Below are 17,690 nucleotides of genomic sequence, written 5' to 3' on the forward strand. Positions count from 1 at the left end.
GGGCAGAGAGAGAGAATCTCAAGCAGGCTCCACACAGTCAGTGCAGAGCCTGACAAGGTGCTTGCTCTCATGAACTGTGAGAGTGTGACCTGAGCCAAAATCAAGAGTCAGATGCTTAACCGATTGAACCCCCAGGCACCTCAAATTTTTCATTTTTAAATTAGAAATTTACCTGGGTAAGGGTGCCATGCTAGGTCTCTGGATAGGACTCTACTGTCCCTTTCAAATAAATTCCTTTGCCATACATCCATGTAGGCATCCAAGTACACAGAGCAGGTGCTAGATTTGGTGCTGGGGGAGAGAGTGTCTCTTCCTTGAGGCTCTCAGTTTAGTTCCTGGGAGTCATGTTAATGAAGTTTGCCTGTCAGCCTAGCCCCTGACCACACTGGCCGATGTGATATGTGATGTGATATGATGAGTCACAGCATTTGGGAAGCTGTAGACATTTTGTACTTTTATTTCTTACCATTGCCTAATGGCAAATATTGGAGCATAATCAGGGGCCTCTAGTCCTGATTTAGTCCCTGGGGTAGGGTCCTATTTGAAAAGGGTAATTATAAGTAATTTAGTAACGAATTCTATGAACACCAGGAAAACACTGTAAATATCCCCACAACTAGAGCTGGCACAGTACCAACCAATGATAACATATGGTGACTTACTTCTTCCTTGGCTCAGGGGTAAAGCTAACCTCTGGGGAGGTAGAAGCCTTGCAGTATGGTGCTGGGCACTTGGGGCCACAGAAATGGCTGAGGCATAATCCCAATCCTCAGAGGATTTCTAACCAGGGAAGGGAGAGAATGCGAATGGCTCAGGCGAGTGTAAACATAACTGTGATGCCAGGTAGAATGGTATAGATGCTATAGGAAAGATCCAAAGTGTTAGAAGGGCTTGAAGAGAGAGATCACACTTCTAGGTGGGTTTTCCCAGAGGAACCGGCATTTGAGCAAGTCCTTGAAAGAAGGGTAGGAATTTGGCAAGTTGCAAGGGAAGAGAGAGACATTATAGGCAGTAGACTTGTCCTGAGCAAATGTGGGGAGTGGGAAAATGAGGAGGACTTCTGGGGGAACTGGGAGAAGTCCTGTTGGAGCATAAGAAAAATCCTGTTGGGGAGCTCGAAGTGCTATTGGCTTTTATGGGAGATGAGGCTGGAAAGCTGGGTTTGGTCAAGATCGTATCTGAGTTTGGTCTTCTGCCAATAGGCAGCACGGAGCCATTTAAAAGAACTTGAGCAGGAGGGTGACACAGTCAGAACTGTACTTGAGGAAGCACAACAGCTGGGTGGAGGAGGATTTGGAGGAGGAAAGGTTATACAGACATACCAGTGAGGAGGCCCTGCAGAGTGAAGAGGCGGAATAATTGAGCAGCAAGAGGGACTGGGATAGACAACACAGCAAGTAAGCCTACATGGGAGTCACAGGAAAAGGAAAAGAGACATAAAGCTTGGGGGCCTGTAACAGGCAGCAACAGTAATGCCAGTCTAGGGGAAGGAAGAGATCCTGGTTTCCAGGGAAAGGTGGTACTCTGGATTTGAGGTGGCCACGGGCACCAGGAAGAAAGAAGTGAGCTGAAGCAGAGACCATTACTAGGGGATGGGAATGGTGGAAACTCTACGAGGGGCAGGTCACCAAAAATGCAGAAGAGGACGAGGATAGGCTGTAAGGAAGGGTATTATATGTTAAAGAGTTTGGAGTAGGAGAAAACCAAAGACAAAGCAGAGAAAGATGAGTTGGAGATGATGGAGCCACAGTAAAGTGTCAGGGAAACCAGGGGAGAGCAATTCAAGAGGGAGAGTGGTTTCAGCTTAAGCTACTGCAGAAGGGAAAACTGAGAGGAGCTGGTGGCTCTGGATTCTTTTTTTAAATTAAACTAGATCCCTCCAACGTAGGATGATGCCTTAAATCTAGTCTCTTTGGTTCATTACAAAATCGAGATCTCTAAAGTTAGGCACCTCCAAAGTGTCTATTTTTCTGTTCAATATAAATTAATGTCTTCCACTAACACATCCTATGACCCTGAATAAATCACTTACCCTGTCTAGGGGCACCTGTTTTGTCATCTTTTACTTTCCAGATAAGCGATTCTGTGTGTATCATATGAAAATACTTGGTAATGTACACAATATTACACATGACTGTATTTGAGAAGAGCTCAAATTGTATTTTACTTTTCGACTTTTTTCCTATCACCTATGTTTTTCAAAAGTTTAAACATTATTTTTATTTTTAATAGATCCAGAAATGTAATAACTAGAGGAAAGAGCCCTCCCCTCCCATTTGCCTATAAAGATCTTCTTCCAGCTTTTTTCTCAGGCCTTTACCTAAGCATTGAGAGGTGCACCCCCAAATACCAGACAGATATACAGAAACATTATGTCATCAAAATTTTCCTAACAAGGTAGCGATGGACAGTCTGCCAGCATCCCGTCCCCCAGGGACCTGCAGCCTGGGTCTTCTCAAGGCCTGACCACAGTTAAGAGCCAAGACCGGCAGTTCGAGGTCCCCTGGGCCTTGGCCTTCGGTGGGCGATTTTCTTTAAAATTCAGACGCACTCTATTTCCTTTCATTTTAACCCAGGCAATGAAGCAGGCAGGTGGGTAACACCAGCCAATAACCTTAAAAGACGTGAAAGTGTCAAAGGAGATACGGTTTATCTTCCACAATACCGACCGTATCAGTATCACGATTTACAGTAAAAACAAGGTGGGGCGAAGAGTAAGGATGTCGCCAACGCGCTAATTAAGTCTGCGGCTTGGACCCAGATTTGACCGAGCTCTGTGGAGTGCGAACAATATCCGCAGGGTTCCCAGTTCAGCCCGGGACTCGCCTCTTTGCCTTCGCCGGCGCCCTCGTACCAGCGAGCAGCGCTCTTCGCTCGCCCGCCCCCCTCCGCTGCCTTTACCCAAGTGGAAGGGCCGTTCGGGAGTAGCCAGCGCGGCTGGGAGGACGGCAAGCGTCCGGAGTGCCTAGGTTCCTGGCAGCCGGGCACCCGGGGCCGAGCCTGGCCGACCTAAGGGCGCACCCAGCGCGTTAGCAGCCGCCGTCCGCCGCCGAGCGGCCGGGGCGCGCCGTCTCCAGTCGGCGGGGCTGTGCGCGCGCGCGCGCGTGGGGTGTGTGTGTGCGCGCATCCGTGGCGTGTGTACTCACAAAGGTGTGTTCGCTAAATCCACTGCCCCGGTGTGCCCTCTGCCTCGAGCAGAGCACCCAGCTTGGAGCTGGGTCTCGGCGGCGCGGCCGCGGGGGCGACGCGAGCCGGTTCAAGTTTCCCTGCTTCGCGCTAGCGGCCTGGCCAGCTTCCTCGCCCGCCGAGCTGAGAGTGCGCTAGGGCCGGGAGGCCACGGCCAGCTCAGGACGCGCGTCGCAGAGCTGCGGGGTAGGTTCCGAGCGCTCTGCGCGTTTTGGAACACTTTGGCCGGCTCGGCTCCCAGACCGGCCGCCGGGATACAGCGGACACGGGAATCCGGGACGGGTGCACTGCAGCCATGCGGGGCAGCTGAGTGGCCGCTCTCCTTCCCTACCCGGGTCTGCAAAAGTGAACTGGAAAACAGCCGAGCGCAGCCTCCTCCCTCTTCCCCAGCGCCGCAGTCCCGGCTGGCGTGGGGGTGGGGGGAGTTCCCCTGGGCTGACTGTAGGGGAAGCGGGCAGCGGGGCTGCCTCGGCCGCACCTCCTCCGCCTTCCTCTCCACCCCCGTCCCTCAGGTTCCACGCCGCATTTCTTTGTTTTGAAAGCGCCTCCTCCGCCCAGAGGCTTTTCCCCGGGCGGCCAGGCTCTGACGGGGGTGGGGGGGTGGGGCATTGGCTCGCGGGCCCCGCCCCTCATTTAGCCCGGACCCTTCCCCGGGCTCTTCTCCCCAAGTCCCCCCCGCCGCCAACTCCCCTTCCCTCCGCTTTTAGACCCACCAGGCGCGTCTTCACTTGCCGGACATCAAAGGGCGGCAGGGAATTGGAGGGGGAAGTTGAGTTGGCAGGGGGCACAGAGACCCACCCACCTTAGGCCAGGCTCGGCTGCCCGTCCCCTCCCGCGGGAACCCCGCCTGAGCCCCGCCCCCCGCGTCACAGCAGCCTGACATTCTCACAACCCACCGGGCACCCAACCTCGCCGCCCCCGCTACCCCCGTGTCCGCGGAGTGCTCTATTTATGTTTCAGCTCAGCGATTTGCATAGGCCCCGCCCCTGGCCCTAGGTCCCCCTATCCGTTCCCCGCCTCAACCCCGACGTCACGGAGCAGGCCCCGCCTCTCGTGCCCGTACAAGGAGCGGCGGGCCCTAGATGGCAGCGTGGCGTCGCCGCGGCGTGTGCGTGTCGCGCTTCCTTGTGCCGTTTATAGGGTCCCAGCACTTCCGCTGTCGGGTTAGAAGCGGCGCGGTCATGGCGGAGCGCGGACAGCAGCCTCCTCCCGCGAAACGGCTCTGCTGCCGGCCGGGCGGCGGCGGTGGCGGCGGGGGCAGCAGTGGCGGTGGAGGAGCGGGTGGCGGCTACAGCTCTGCCTGTCGGCCCGGCCAGCGGGCGGGCAGTGCGGCTGTGGCGGCGTGCGGGGGCGGCGCGGCGCTGGGGCTGCTGCCGCCGGGTAAGACCCAGAGCCCCGAGTCGCTCCTGGACATCGCGGCGCGCAAGGTGGCGGAGAAGTGGCCGTTCCAGCGCGTGGAGGAGCGCTTCGAGCGCATCCCGGAGCCGGTGCAGCGCCGCATCGTTTACTGGTCCTTTCCCCGCAGCGAGCGGGAGATCTGCATGTACTCGTCCTTCAACACCGGCGGCGGCGCCGCGGGCGGCCCCGGCGACGACAGCGGCGGTCCCGGCAGCGCGGGCGGCGGCGCGGGCGGCGCAGGCGGCGGCGGCTCCTCGTCCTCGCCGGCCGCCACCTCGGCCGCCGCCGCCGCTGCCGCCGCCGCCGCCGCCGCCGCCGCTGGGGCCGGGGCCCCGTCGGTGGGGGCCGCCGGGGCGGCGGACGGCGGCGACGAGACACGGCTGCCCTTCCGCCGGGGCATCGCGCTGCTGGAGAGCGGCTGCGTCGACAACGTCCTGCAAGTCGGTGAGTCACGGGGCAGCCGCGGAGCCGTCTGTCCGTCCGTCAGTCCCTCGGGGGGCGCCCGCCCCCTCTCCTCCGGCAGCCCCTCAATTGGGCGCGCGTCCGCACCCCCTCCCGATGCCCTCACCGGCCCGGACCGTCCTCTCGAGCGGAGCGCCCATTTCCTTCTCGCCCCTCCCCGCCCCCGTTTCCCCGGACGGGCCAGCGCGAGTGGGAAATGAATCAGCAGGACTCGCCCCGCGGCGGGGTTGGCGGGGTGGGTGTCGGGTGCCCCCGGCCCGCTCCGTTCCCCGCCCTTCTCCCGGGGAGCACGTCCCGGAGGGCTGCTCGCCCTTTTTTGGGGGGTGGTTGTGGACAAAGGCGGAGGCGGACGGCCGGGATCCGGCGAAGGGTGTGTGTGGCGGGGCCGTGCGGGGCGGGGGAGGGGGCGCGGGCCGCACAGACAATGCCGGCCGGGGCCGAGCCGGCGGCCGGGCCGCCCTCCGCGCTCACCCTGCTCTCTCTCCTTGTCTGCCGTTGGCTCCTTTTTCTTTCTCCTCTCTCCCCCTCCCCGCCCCCTCTATTGGAGGGGTGGGGACTACATTTTAATGCCTCTCGGCTGCCGCTCCTTTCGGGGCTCCGACGGGCTGGCGGCCGTGGCACTCCGGGGTCGTTGCGGCGTCTGGTTTGGCCCGGGCGAGCTCCGCCGGCGGCCCGGGGATTTAAATGTGTCTTTTCCCCCCGCGCCTCCCCTGCCTAGTTGGTGCGCAGGAGGGAGGGGGGCGGCGGGCTGGACTCCCTCTCCTCAGAGACCTCTCCCCCCGAGGGCGTCCCCGAGTCCATGGGCGCGAGCCGGGGAAGGAACGGCTTGCGCTTCCCTTTCCTGTCGGGCCCGGCGGTGCCCTGGGGCCTCTGCCGCCGGAGTTTGGTTGGCGCTGGGTGGCCGGTGGCCGTGCGCGGGGCGAGCCGCGGTGAGCAGTTACGGGCTTTGCGCTCGCAGCCGGCGGCGGCAGGAGCGCGAGGCAGAGGGGCTCCGCGGCCGCGCAGCGTCCCTCCAGGCGCGGCCGCCTGGCAGCCGGGCGCGACCCCGCACTTTGTTCTCGTTTTCAGGTTTATTTGTGCCCCTTTCAGTTCTCTGTCATCCTCCGAAAAGGGAGACCCAAACAAAAGAGTCTCTTTATTTCTTTTCAGAGCTTGTAAAGTAGAAGATATTTGACAAAGGCGAGCAGGACTTGTGATTTAAAGCTGCACAGCCCTCCTTTTCTCTGACAGACCATGAGAGTTTTCTCAAATACCGAGTTTAAAAGCTTTCCCTGTCTTCACTCCCTACCCCCAATGTTTTTTTCTGGCCAGATATCTTTTTCAGCTGTAGAATGGGGATGTTTGGGATGGAGTGAAAAGAACAATGCTATAATGAAACTCCCCCCCCCCCCATATTTTTCTCCTGATTGCAAACGGCATATTTTGCCCCCCCCCCCCCCCCCCCGCATTGCTGTCTACTTTAAATAGTATTGTGGTGGTGAACATGGTACCTAATGAATGGGGAGAGGGTTGGAAGCATCGCTGTCTCTGATTTTTAATCTTTCTTTCCATAGTCCGTTCTTTTATCCTTCTCTTTGGGAGTCGGGTGGGGGTCTGGATAGGGGCCGCAAAAGAGAATTAAGATTTATTTTAATTCTCTTTAGTTAATTTGAATTCTAATGCAGTCTGCAAACGTGATTTTCTGCATGGTCATTTATTTCCAAAGGCAGCCCCCAGTGTTGTCTTTTCTAGGTTCGGTATCTTCTCCTTATGTCTAGAGGAGGTTTAACTTTTGAGGCTATCCATCCTTAAAAAAAAAAAAAAATCTAATTAGCATTCTTTAAAGTTATACCTCCTTTTTTTTTTTTTTTTTACACCCCCCCCCCCCCCTCGTTTCCTGCTGGGTTGAAACGGATTGAAGCACATCCACGGTTTCTCAGTATAACCAAACTAGAGTTTGGGAATTTTTATGGCTTGGCTGGCAATGTTGAGTGTTGTTTTTTTTTTCCCCCTTCTGTGCTTGACTCTGCTTGCAAGCAATGAGGAATGACAGGAGAGCACATAGGGAGGGTTTCTTGGCTGATTGCATTTAAGCCAGGAATTCACTGTGAAAATAAAGCCAAGGGGCGATAAATAAAAGATGCAATCTTCTCTAGGAGACAGACACACAGCGTGGGCTTTGCCTGCTTTCATCAGTGAAGAGGCCTGGGTGAGTTGTAAAAGAAAATAGTAACTTTTTGAATAGTCCCCAAAGGGGAAGGAGGCCACTGAATGGAGTTGGCAGTAGTTGATATGAAATCGTATGATGCTGTTTGCATAGCTTGAAGAGTTGACCACCCTTTCGGAAACACTTACATACGTGCTAAACAAGTGCTGTACAAATTGTGGAAAATATTCTTTTTTCCCCTCTGAGTTGTGCCAGTTTCCTTAACTTCCAAGTTGTATTACTTGTTGTGCCAGTCAGCTTATGAGATGGAAGGCTGTTAAATGCCTGGCAGCTGGTTCTGTGAGATAGAAAACTCAGGACCAGGATTTCTTTTCCTTGATGAAGAACAGAGAGAATGGCTAGATTAACCATCTAACTTAGCTTTAAGTGGTGGTTTGAATTGGTATACTAACACAAGAGGCTTATTTTGTAATTTTTCGATTTGAGGTAGAAGTCATTTTTGCTTCAGAACGTGACATGGAAAATAACACCATATACCATGATAGAACCATAAGCAATATTCTGGTATTTCAAAATTACAAGTTTTTGTTTGTACAGGAAGTATTCACTGACTTTTGTAGAGATGACTAAATTATAGATGCAGCAGGGAAAATCTAGTTGTTTGACACTGTTGAAGATTTTTTAAGTATTGAGGGTCAATGAATTGGGACTTCCCAGAAACTAAACATGTTTATTAGTTATTTTTAAACTCCTATTTTAAGAAGAAATTTAAAGGGAAAAAAATTAAGTCTTTGATGTAGTAGTTGTAAATGGTATTTAATTGGTGCAGAACTGTCCGTCAGTTAATTATTGGAAGTTTTGGAGAAAGTGTAGTTTGCTAATTTTTTATTGATTGATATTATATCAAGAGAGAGTCATTGCTGAAGGTGCTTGTATGTAAATATTATCGACATCACTGAAGTAATAATTTAGAAGGCATGTAAAAAAATTTCCCCAAAGTTTTGCCTGGGAATGAGAGCTTTCTTATTATGACCTGGAACTCAAATTTTAAGGACAAATAACTTGAATTAAAAGACAGACAAATTTAATTGGATGAAAAAACCTAAAAATTTCTGGAAAACTGAAAACGTGGTAAATGAAGTTAAGCAGCTAACTGGGGCAAATATTTGCAGCATGTTGGAGGCTAACGAGAACTCTGAAAAATTAGTTTAAAAAATAAAAGGGAGGGATGAATAATTTAGTTAAAACACGGGCAACACATTTCACAAAGAAATGTAAATGATCAATTTGTCTTCACTCTTGTTGTTAGTAAAGGTGACAGGCCACGTTCTTCTGCCACATAGGTGAAGACAAAAAAGATGGGTAGATAGTACACAGAATTGGCTGAGGAGGTGGGAGAAGATGCTGCCTCCCTGGTTCCTTGGCTCTGTCTTTTTATGTCATTTCTAGGAATTTATTTTCTATGTTCATTGATATTCGTGCACAAAGATGTTCTGTACGTTGAGCAATGCTCATTGCAGTATCTGTAATACTGAAAAGCTGGAGTCTGTGGAAATTTCCATCTGAAGGGAACTGGTTAAGAAGTACTCTATGGAATTCTACGCAACCGTGAAAAACAGAGAGATATATACTGATAAGAAAAGGTGACCAGAATATTTTATTTAAAAACAAGTCAGCTCTTCATACAGTAGGCTGTAATTTCTGTTTAAAACAAAAAAGATAGACTTACAGATGCATAAAAATTTCTAGAAGGCTACACAAGCAACCAATGAATAGTGGTTATCTTTGGAAAAGGGCAGTCAAGTGGATGGGTGTACTTTTGGGGGGGTTACTTTTCATTTTTTGATTGTCTTATGGTTGGATTTTTCTAAGATCAGAAGCGCTCATTTTTGTAATTAAAAAGTCTTAGAAAAATTATCTTGTGTTTTTCAATTTTTTGTTTGTTTTGCGGTGTGCGTGTGTCCTCTTTCGGAAAATTGGTATACATTCGATTTTGTATTGAAACAAACAAGTTTGCTTAATTTGTGACTAATCAGTTTAAAACAAGTATTTAAACAAAACTAGGATCTTGCCTTTAGTATGGGCAGGAAGAAGATAAATTTTAAAAGGAGTTGCTTTTTTTTTGTTTGTTCTGTTTTGTTTTGTTTTGCTGGTTACTTTTGGGAGAAAAGAATATTGCCCGGAATTCTGTTAACACTTTGGTAAACATTTTTTTATGGACTTTTTAGATTCATAACTTAAAATTTCTTGTTTTAGGGAGTGGCAAGGCAGTAAAAGGGAATCTGTTTTAGAATTAGGTTCCATAAAATTTTTAGTCACTTTATTTAAGGCTAATGTGTGGGCATTTCTTTGAGTGTTTTGGTTTTCTTTATAGACCAGAGATTGTTATATGAAAGTATGATTCTGGGTACACTTGCAGAATAGGATATTTTGTTTACTGTTGATAGTATATTTCATTGAAAGCATTTTCAAGAGGGAAGTGATAATATAGAACATTTAAAAATTAGATCCTATGTTTTCTTCCTTTTGATTAATGAAAAAGTACACAAAAGAAAGTTTGAAACTAGTTGCATATGTCTTCTTTTATTCTGTGCCAGTTAAAATGTTTGATTTGCTTACAATTGATTTTTGAAAGTATCTGAGTACTTAGTATGTGCTCAGCATTGTTCTGAGGAAGGTTAAAATTTCAATTTTTTCAATTATATGTGGGGAAATCTTGGAATTTCCATCTCTGTTGGCTAGTATTGGTCCAGTGAGGAAATCTAAAGTGTTCAGGAAACAACAATACTTGTAGCCAAAAGATTTCAATAAGATGGAAGGTGAATTGCAGATCTGAATTAAGCAAACATTTTTACTATTGCTTCAGGCTTTAATTTCTTGCCATACAGTTAGTTGTATTCTGAGTACACCCTTGGGGTGAGGAGGAAAAGGCCATCCCCATTATTTTATTTCAACTGTGCATTGAATTTCATCCTTTCTGTAAAGACTTTGATGCCTTTCCTTTTAGAAACATCAGGATGACTGTGGAACATGTCCTTTAATAGAAGAATTATTGCAATTAATTGACCGACTCAAGTCATTATTGTCTTAAGTATGTTCTGGCCGATTTTTAAGATGTTTATCCTGGGCCTCTTTTCTTTTCACAATGGGTAATCAATTGCCATCAATTCTAACTCTAAATGTTTCATTTGGAAAGAAGCAGGCCAGCACATCTTTTCTGGTCACACTCATATTAAGGGTTTAGTTAATGTTTGATTTCAGTGGGCAGTATGTTCAGTGAAAAGGATGGCAATGGAAGAATACCAATGTTGTCTTTTAAGAAAGCTGCCCCTTTTAAAAGTTACACAATTGGGTCTGTAGTAATTCCACATGCTTACATGCTCTGTTTTTGTGTTAGAAAACCGTTTTGCTTTAATACTTCAAAATGCATTTGGTACCTTTAAGAAGCTTTGTTACATACACATAAAATTAAACAAAACTCCTGTGGTGTTAGCAGTTTTTATAGGGGTGGTCATTAAACTTGAACTGTTGTTGACCTTCAACTGTTATATTTAAGGGGACAAATATCCTAGAAAAGAAAGAAGATCATAGTTAACTATAAACATCTTAGAAACAAAGCAGATTATAGGCAACTATTTTTTAGGTGACAATAAACTATGTGGGACTCACAAAACCATTTTTAAACTATGTGGGACTCACAAAACCATTTTTAGTTATCTTTCAAATTATTGTATAATCTCAAGACCAGTGCTTTCTCACAACAAAAAAAACCTAATTTAATTTTCTTGTTTTATTAATTTTTTGACATGTGTAAATGTTTGGGGATTACAGTAAATTAGAAAACATAAACAGTTTCCATTAAGTGGATAGGAAGACTCTCCATCTCCTTTTGAAAAATCAGTCTCAAATGGTAATTTGGAGAAAAATACTACATAGTCTTGTCTCATGAAAGGAGACTCTAGTTTCTTAGTCCTAGCCAGTCTCACAAATAAAGTATGTTAGTTAGATTTGTTTAAAAAACATATCTTTGCAGGGGCACCTGGGTGGCTCAGTTGGTTGGGCATCTGACTTAAGCTCAGGTCATGATCTGGCATTTGTAAGTTTGGTGAGTTTGGTAAGTTCAAGCCCGGCATTGGGGCTCCCCGCTGATAGCTCAAAGCCTGGAGTCTGCTTCGGATTCTGTGTCTCCTTCTTTCTCTGCCCCTTCCCCACCTGTGCTCTGTGTCTCTGTCTCTCTCAAAAATAAATAAATAAGCTTAGGAAAAAAAAACCCATCTTTGCAGTTTTTGCTTTTAGTGCCATGTGTTCTGCTAAGAATATGCTTTAAACATGGTTTTTAGTTCTCATCTAGAAAAGGTAGTTAAAGTAAGCTTTAGAGAGAAAGCAGTGCAAAATCTGTTTTCATTTGAAATTTAAAGATTGACTTTCAGCAAATAGTAAGTGGACTTTGGTAAGGGTATGCTAAGTGATTTATATTTGTGGGATTCCTCAGTGATAATTAGATTCGGGTCAGTTAATATGTATTGTATATATTTACATGTATTTACTTACGTATTTGTAACTAATTTGATGTTCACAAGTGCACATAAAAGGAGATGAACTCAGTGTCACTTGGGTATCATTACCCGAAGCATATTTCAGTGACCCTGTGTGTAGATACGTTGTGCTGTTTCTTCTTAAAATATGCTAACAGATGAGAAGCATTTTGTTTTTACAAAATGCGTTTGTATGATAGTTATTACCTACTTGTAGAGCTGAGGCGCAGACATGTTGAGTAGTTTGTCCAGAGAGGGGTAATAAATTGCAAAGTTAAATGTTGAATTTCTGTTTTTCCTCCCTTCAGTCCGCCTGTTAATTTGCTGGAGATGTTTGGTAAATTCCACAAACCCCCAGAACTCTGCATATTCTTTTTATTTTTTTAAAGATTTTTTTTTTCTTCTTTTTAAGTTATCTCCACACCCACTGTGGGGCTTGAATCCACAACCCTGTCATCAAGAGTTGCATGCTCCACTGACTAAGCCAGCCAGGTTCCAGGCTCCAGGCTCCAGGCTCCAGGCTCCAGGCTCCAGGCTCCAGGACAAGTCTTTTTTTTTTTTTTTTTTTTTTTTTTGAGTTTATTTATTTGAGGCACCTGGGTGGCTCAGTCGATTGATCGGCTGACTTCAGCTCAGGTCATGATCTCACAGCTCATGGGTTTGATCCCCATGCTTTGGATCCTTTGTCCCTCTCTCTCTCTGCCCTCCCTCGCTTGAACTACTCTCTCTTTCAAAAGTATTTTTGAGAGAGAGGGAGAGAGAGAGAGCATGGGTGAGTGTGAGCGAGGGAGGGGCAGAGAGAGAGTTGGAGAAGGAGAGAGAGAATCCCAAGCAGGCTATCAGTGCAGAGGCAGATGCAGGGCTTGAATTTACAAACCCTGAAATCATGACCTGCGCCAAAATCCAGAGTCAGACGCTTAACCGACTGAGCCACCCCCCATGCCAGGCATATTCTTGAATGTAAAATCATTGGACTGTTGGAGAGATTATTTGGCTACCATTTTACTGAATGTTCTAAAAGTATTTCTAGATAGCATTTCAATTTCTGGTGGAAATCTAATGGCTTCAGTTAAGCAATGATTGTAGCTTGCTGAATACATGCTAGTGTGAAAATATTTCTAGACATTTGGAAATTGTAGAGGTTGTAAGATGAGACCAAAGTTCTGAAGAAGTTAGACTGTTAACTAAGAAACTACATTACAGTTGTGTGAATATACATGAATGCACTCCTATACCTGTACACCTATGTAATAAAGAATTTACTAAATGTTTAAAATGCTTGTGCAGAACAAGAGAAGTTAATACCCAGTAAGAAATTTGGCTGCTCTGAATTTAGTACAGTTATGAAAACTTAACCAGTGTCTACATTTGACTTATTTTTGTAGGCTTTTCCAGTGTTTTTGTCAGAATCCCCTACCCTCATGCCAGTAAATAGTATATAAACAGTCCCTAGATGTATGGGATCTTTCATGTAATTGATGTGGTCTCAGAACTTTAGTAACATCTCTAATTCCTAAAGACCTCTTGTTTGGGTGGCTTTTCTTTATCGAAGGAAGCATGATTTACGGTGAGCTTTTTAATATTACTGCAACAACATTTACTAACTAATAATCGTAGTTAACACTTTCATACCCTTAACCTTGTGCCAGATACTGCTCCAAGCACTTTATATTTCTTAACAGTCCTATGAGGTAGGTACTTTTATCATTCTCATTTTACAGATGAGGAAACTGAAGTATTGGAAAAAAATGAAAGTGACTTTGCCCATTTACACAGACTGGTACATTATCGAGCCAGACACAGCCTCTCTGGGTGGTACTCTTACCCTCTAAGTAATACTGCCCACGAGGGGCGCCTGGGTGGCTCAGTTAGTTGGGCCAGTTAGTTGGTCTGACTTAGGCTCAGGTCATGATCTCATGGTTGGTGGGTTCGAGCCCTGTCTCCAGCTCTGTGCTGACAGCTCAGAGATGAGCCTGCTTCGGATTCTGTGTCTCCCTCCCTTTCTGCCCCTCCCCACTCACATTCTGTCTCTCTCTCAAAAATAAGTAAACATTAAAAAAAAATTAAAAACATTTTAATGCCTATGATGCATCATCATTAACTATTCTAGAGGGCTCATCTTTAGATTTATTATAGTCTTTTCTACTTAATGGAGTGATTTTCATGGTGGCCAGAATTTTAAATTATCACAACTGTGATTTTTTTTTTAAGGTTTATTTTATTTTGAGACAGAGAAAGTGAGCGCGAGTGGGGGAGGGGCAGATTGAGGGTGGGAGAGAGAGAATCTGGAACAGGCATTGTACCATTAGTGCAGAGCCCGATGTGGAGTTTGAATGCATGAATCATGAAATTATGACAGCCAAAAATCAAGAGCTGGATGCTCAACCGACTGAGTCACCCAGGTTCCCATAACTCTATGATTTTTGAAAAAAAATATTTATTTTTGAGAGAGGGAGCATCATTGGTGGAGGGGCAAAGAGAGAGAGGACAGAGGATTCGAAGTGGGATTTGTGCTGTGCTGACAGCAGTGAGCCCAATGCGGGTCTCTGACTCATAAATGAATGGAACCATGAGAGTGGGACCTGAGCCGAAGTCGGATGCCTCATCATCTGAGCCACCCAGGTGCCCACAGCTATGAATTTTAACATGTATTTAAAAATTTTTTTTTTCAACGTTTTTATTTTATTTTTGGGACAGAGAGAGACAGAGCATGAACGGGGGAGGGGCAGAGAGAGAGGGAGACAGAGAATCGGAAACAGGCTCCAGGCTCCGAGCCATCAGCCCAGAGCCTGACGCGGGGCTTGAACTCACGGACCGCAAGATCGTGACCTGGTTGAAGTCGGACGCTTAACCGACTGCGCCACCCAGGCGCCCCTTAACATGTATTTTAGAATTTGACTTGAAAAACTACATTTCACAAATTTCTCTTATGAATGAATTTCAGCTTTGGAAGATGGTTGTGTGGGGTGATTTTGATCATCTTCCATTGGGCATTTTTTAACTTTTTTTAAAAGTTTATTTATTTTGAGAGAGGGAGAGAGAACATGCGTGCAACATGAGTGGGGGACCCTGGGGGGTGGGGTGGGGGGAGACAGAGAGAGAGAGGGAGAGAGAACCCCAAGCAGGCTCTGTGGCCAGTGTGGGGATCAGTCCCACAAACTGTGAGATCATGACCTGAGCTGAAATCAAGAGTTGGTGGCTGAACCGACTGAGCCACCCAGGCACCCCCATTTTTAACTTTTGAAAGAGGAATTAACTTGTAGGTTAGATCTAAATGTGGTATATATGAGGCAAAGGTAATCTTTCAAGGTAAAATTTAGAAATTCTGTATTTATCTCATTTTAAGGCCCCTTTTAAATGTTTTGATTAAAAATCATTATTTCTTGTGGCTGGTAAAAAGATTTCATATTCTTTGAGAGGCAGAGAGTTCATTGGAAAGATGTTAATTTGAAGGATGCAGTAGGACCTGTCAGTACATTTAAACTGGTACTAACTGAATAAACTGATCAGATAAATTGGAAGCTCATTTAGCGAATTAATATGCTTAAATTCAGGTGACTCACTGCCTGGTCCTGCCTTATTTACCAGTCTCCTTGTTTACTTAATGCATTTTTTATTGTTAATTGGTGTCAGATCTCTAATGATGGAAGATATTATACTGCAAATAAGCATAAGAAGGTAGCATGTAGAGTGAGTCCACAGAAGCAAGATTTAAATTCTCTTAATTAGATTGGTACAATTTAGAATGCTATATGTGCCACATTGTACCTGTTAAATATTTGCTAACAGTGACCAGCATTTTTATAAATGAAATATTGATGTTTTATAATTTCAGTGTAATGGGCAGGGCCTGGAGCCTCTTGTGTTGTGTTAATCTTTCTTGGTGACGGCCTGCCGAAGTTATACTCAACCTTTGCTCTTGCTACAGCTTGATATTAACCAGTTTCCACAGACAAGATGGTCATGGTTTTCATAAATATTTGTCATAATATAAGCCCTTAAAATTCAGATACCAGAAATTTGTAATCTTATTAGTGTATGTGAAGGAGCATCTTTTTTTATACATTTGCATTATTTCTTTAGGACTTTGTTTTCTTAGCACTTCTTGACACTTCTGATTTTGTACTCTTCACACTGTCTTTTAGGCCGCCCCTTCCCTGCCAGTCACCTATGTGTTTTTTTTCTTCTACTTTCTCTAGACCATGGCAAACCTGAGGACTGAAATAAATGGCCAGTGGCTGGTTTGTGATGATGGTAGAATCAAGTGAGAGAAACCTGAGAGTAGGAGGTGGCGGAGCCTCTGAACCTTCTTCAGCGCTTCACTGTCTTCCTCCCTTTCTCCCCTTCCCACACTTCCTTCTTGTCTTTCCTCCTTTCTCGAGTGTGGGAGATGGAGTGGTGGGAGTGAGGAGTAGGAGGGAGTGGTAGGAAAAAAGGCAAGAAATCTGGGAGAGGTAGAAAATACCAGCTGAGAGCTTATTCTGTTCCCTTCCTTCTCTGCTTTTAGTTGTCTCCTCCCCTTAAACCTCCCTTGATTTAGGGAAATAAAGCTGAGGTCACAAGGACCTATGTGTTCCAGCTGCTGCTTGGCTGCTATTTTTAGCCTGGCCCTGCATCAGGCTGGCACCGGGCCATGATGGCACAGGGCCAGCACGTTGTGGGACTGCTGGCAAATGTCAAAAACCTAACTTTTCAGTTATCAAACTGAAATTTCAGATATATTCTCCATGATGATACTCTACTTATCTCTACTTTTTTGAAATGGGACATATATGTTTATTTTTAGAAAAGATTGAGTTTTGACAGTGGTCATCATACTACTATAACTATTTTAGACAGGAGGAAGATTTAAGAATTGCACTATCGGGTCATTGTTATATCCTGCTCAGTCATTTTGGTTTTGTGGTGGCACCAAGAAGAGTGAAATTTGCCCGGCCTATTTAATATGTCTTGCGCATCTTTTTTAAAATAATTTTTTTTAAAACATTTATTTATTTTTGAGACAGAGACGGAGCATGAACGGGGAAGAGTCAGAGAGAGAGGGAGACACAATCTGAAACAGGCTCCAGGCTCTGAGCTGTCAGCACAGAGCCCGACGGGGGGCTCGAACTCATGGACTGCGAGATCATGACCTGAGCTGAAGTCGGCCGCTTAACCGACTGAGCCACCCAGGTGCCCCTGGGGCATCTTTTTTTTTTTTAATTTTTTTTTTTTAACATTTATTTATTTTTGAGACAGAGACAGAGCATGAACAGGGGAGGATCAGAGAGAGAGGAAGACACAGAATCTGAAACAGGCTCCAGGCTCTGAGCGGTCAGCACAGAGCCCGACGCGGGGCTCGAACTCACGGACCGTGAGATCATGACCTGAGAAGTCTGACACTTAACCGACTGAGCCACCCAGGCGTGGGGCATCTTTTAAAATTGCCATTGCTGTTGAAGTTGTAGAGTCCAAATTGGTTTATATAATTATAGGTGTCATCAGGCATTTTTAAAAAACATATGTACTGTTTTTTTCTATAGCTGTCAGTGTTCTCTTTGCTAATTCGGTTGTGTGTGTTTAGGTTTGGTTAATACTGTAGAAATATGTTTCACAAATAAAAAACTTACTATTTATTTTCATGGGGAGCAGCTAGGTTTCTGGAATATCAGTGTCTTTGTATAGATTTAGCCAGTATCATGTGGATTTTCTTTGCAAACTGAGTTTTAAATTTTGGATGCACATGTGGATTTCAGTACTTACCTGATTATTGCACTCAAAATGAAAAGTAATTTGTATTTGTTCTTGAATGAGTTTTGGAAAAAAGTAAAAAAAATGTTGGCGTGTGAATCTTTATCTTTGGAAGGGACTTTGGTAAGAACTGTTTATATTCTTTCCACAGTGGTATGTAGAAGAGCTTGAGGTTATGCTAGGTATGATTTTCCATTTACCATGGTCTACAGTGAATATGAGCAGAACCAGAG

General features: G+C 46.0%; 1 protein-coding gene across 1 annotated transcript in view; it reads left to right on the forward strand.

Moving 5' to 3' along the window:
* The first annotated feature begins 4,326 nt into the window (after window positions 1–4,326).
* ZSWIM6 (zinc finger SWIM-type containing 6) overlaps window positions 4,327–17,690 on the forward strand; it is a 198,115-nt gene continuing 184,751 nt past the window's right edge. Inside the window, exon 1 of the mRNA XM_043591029.1 lies at window positions 4,327–5,028. Within this exon, the coding sequence (XP_043446964.1) occupies window positions 4,368–5,028 (661 nt within the window). The 5' untranslated portion in view covers window positions 4,327–4,367. The remainder of the gene's footprint in view (window positions 5,029–17,690) is intronic.

Source organism: Prionailurus bengalensis, chromosome A1 (genome assembly GCF_016509475.1).
Source record: "Prionailurus bengalensis isolate Pbe53 chromosome A1, Fcat_Pben_1.1_paternal_pri, whole genome shotgun sequence".
Lineage (NCBI taxonomy): Eukaryota > Metazoa > Chordata > Mammalia > Carnivora > Felidae > Prionailurus > Prionailurus bengalensis.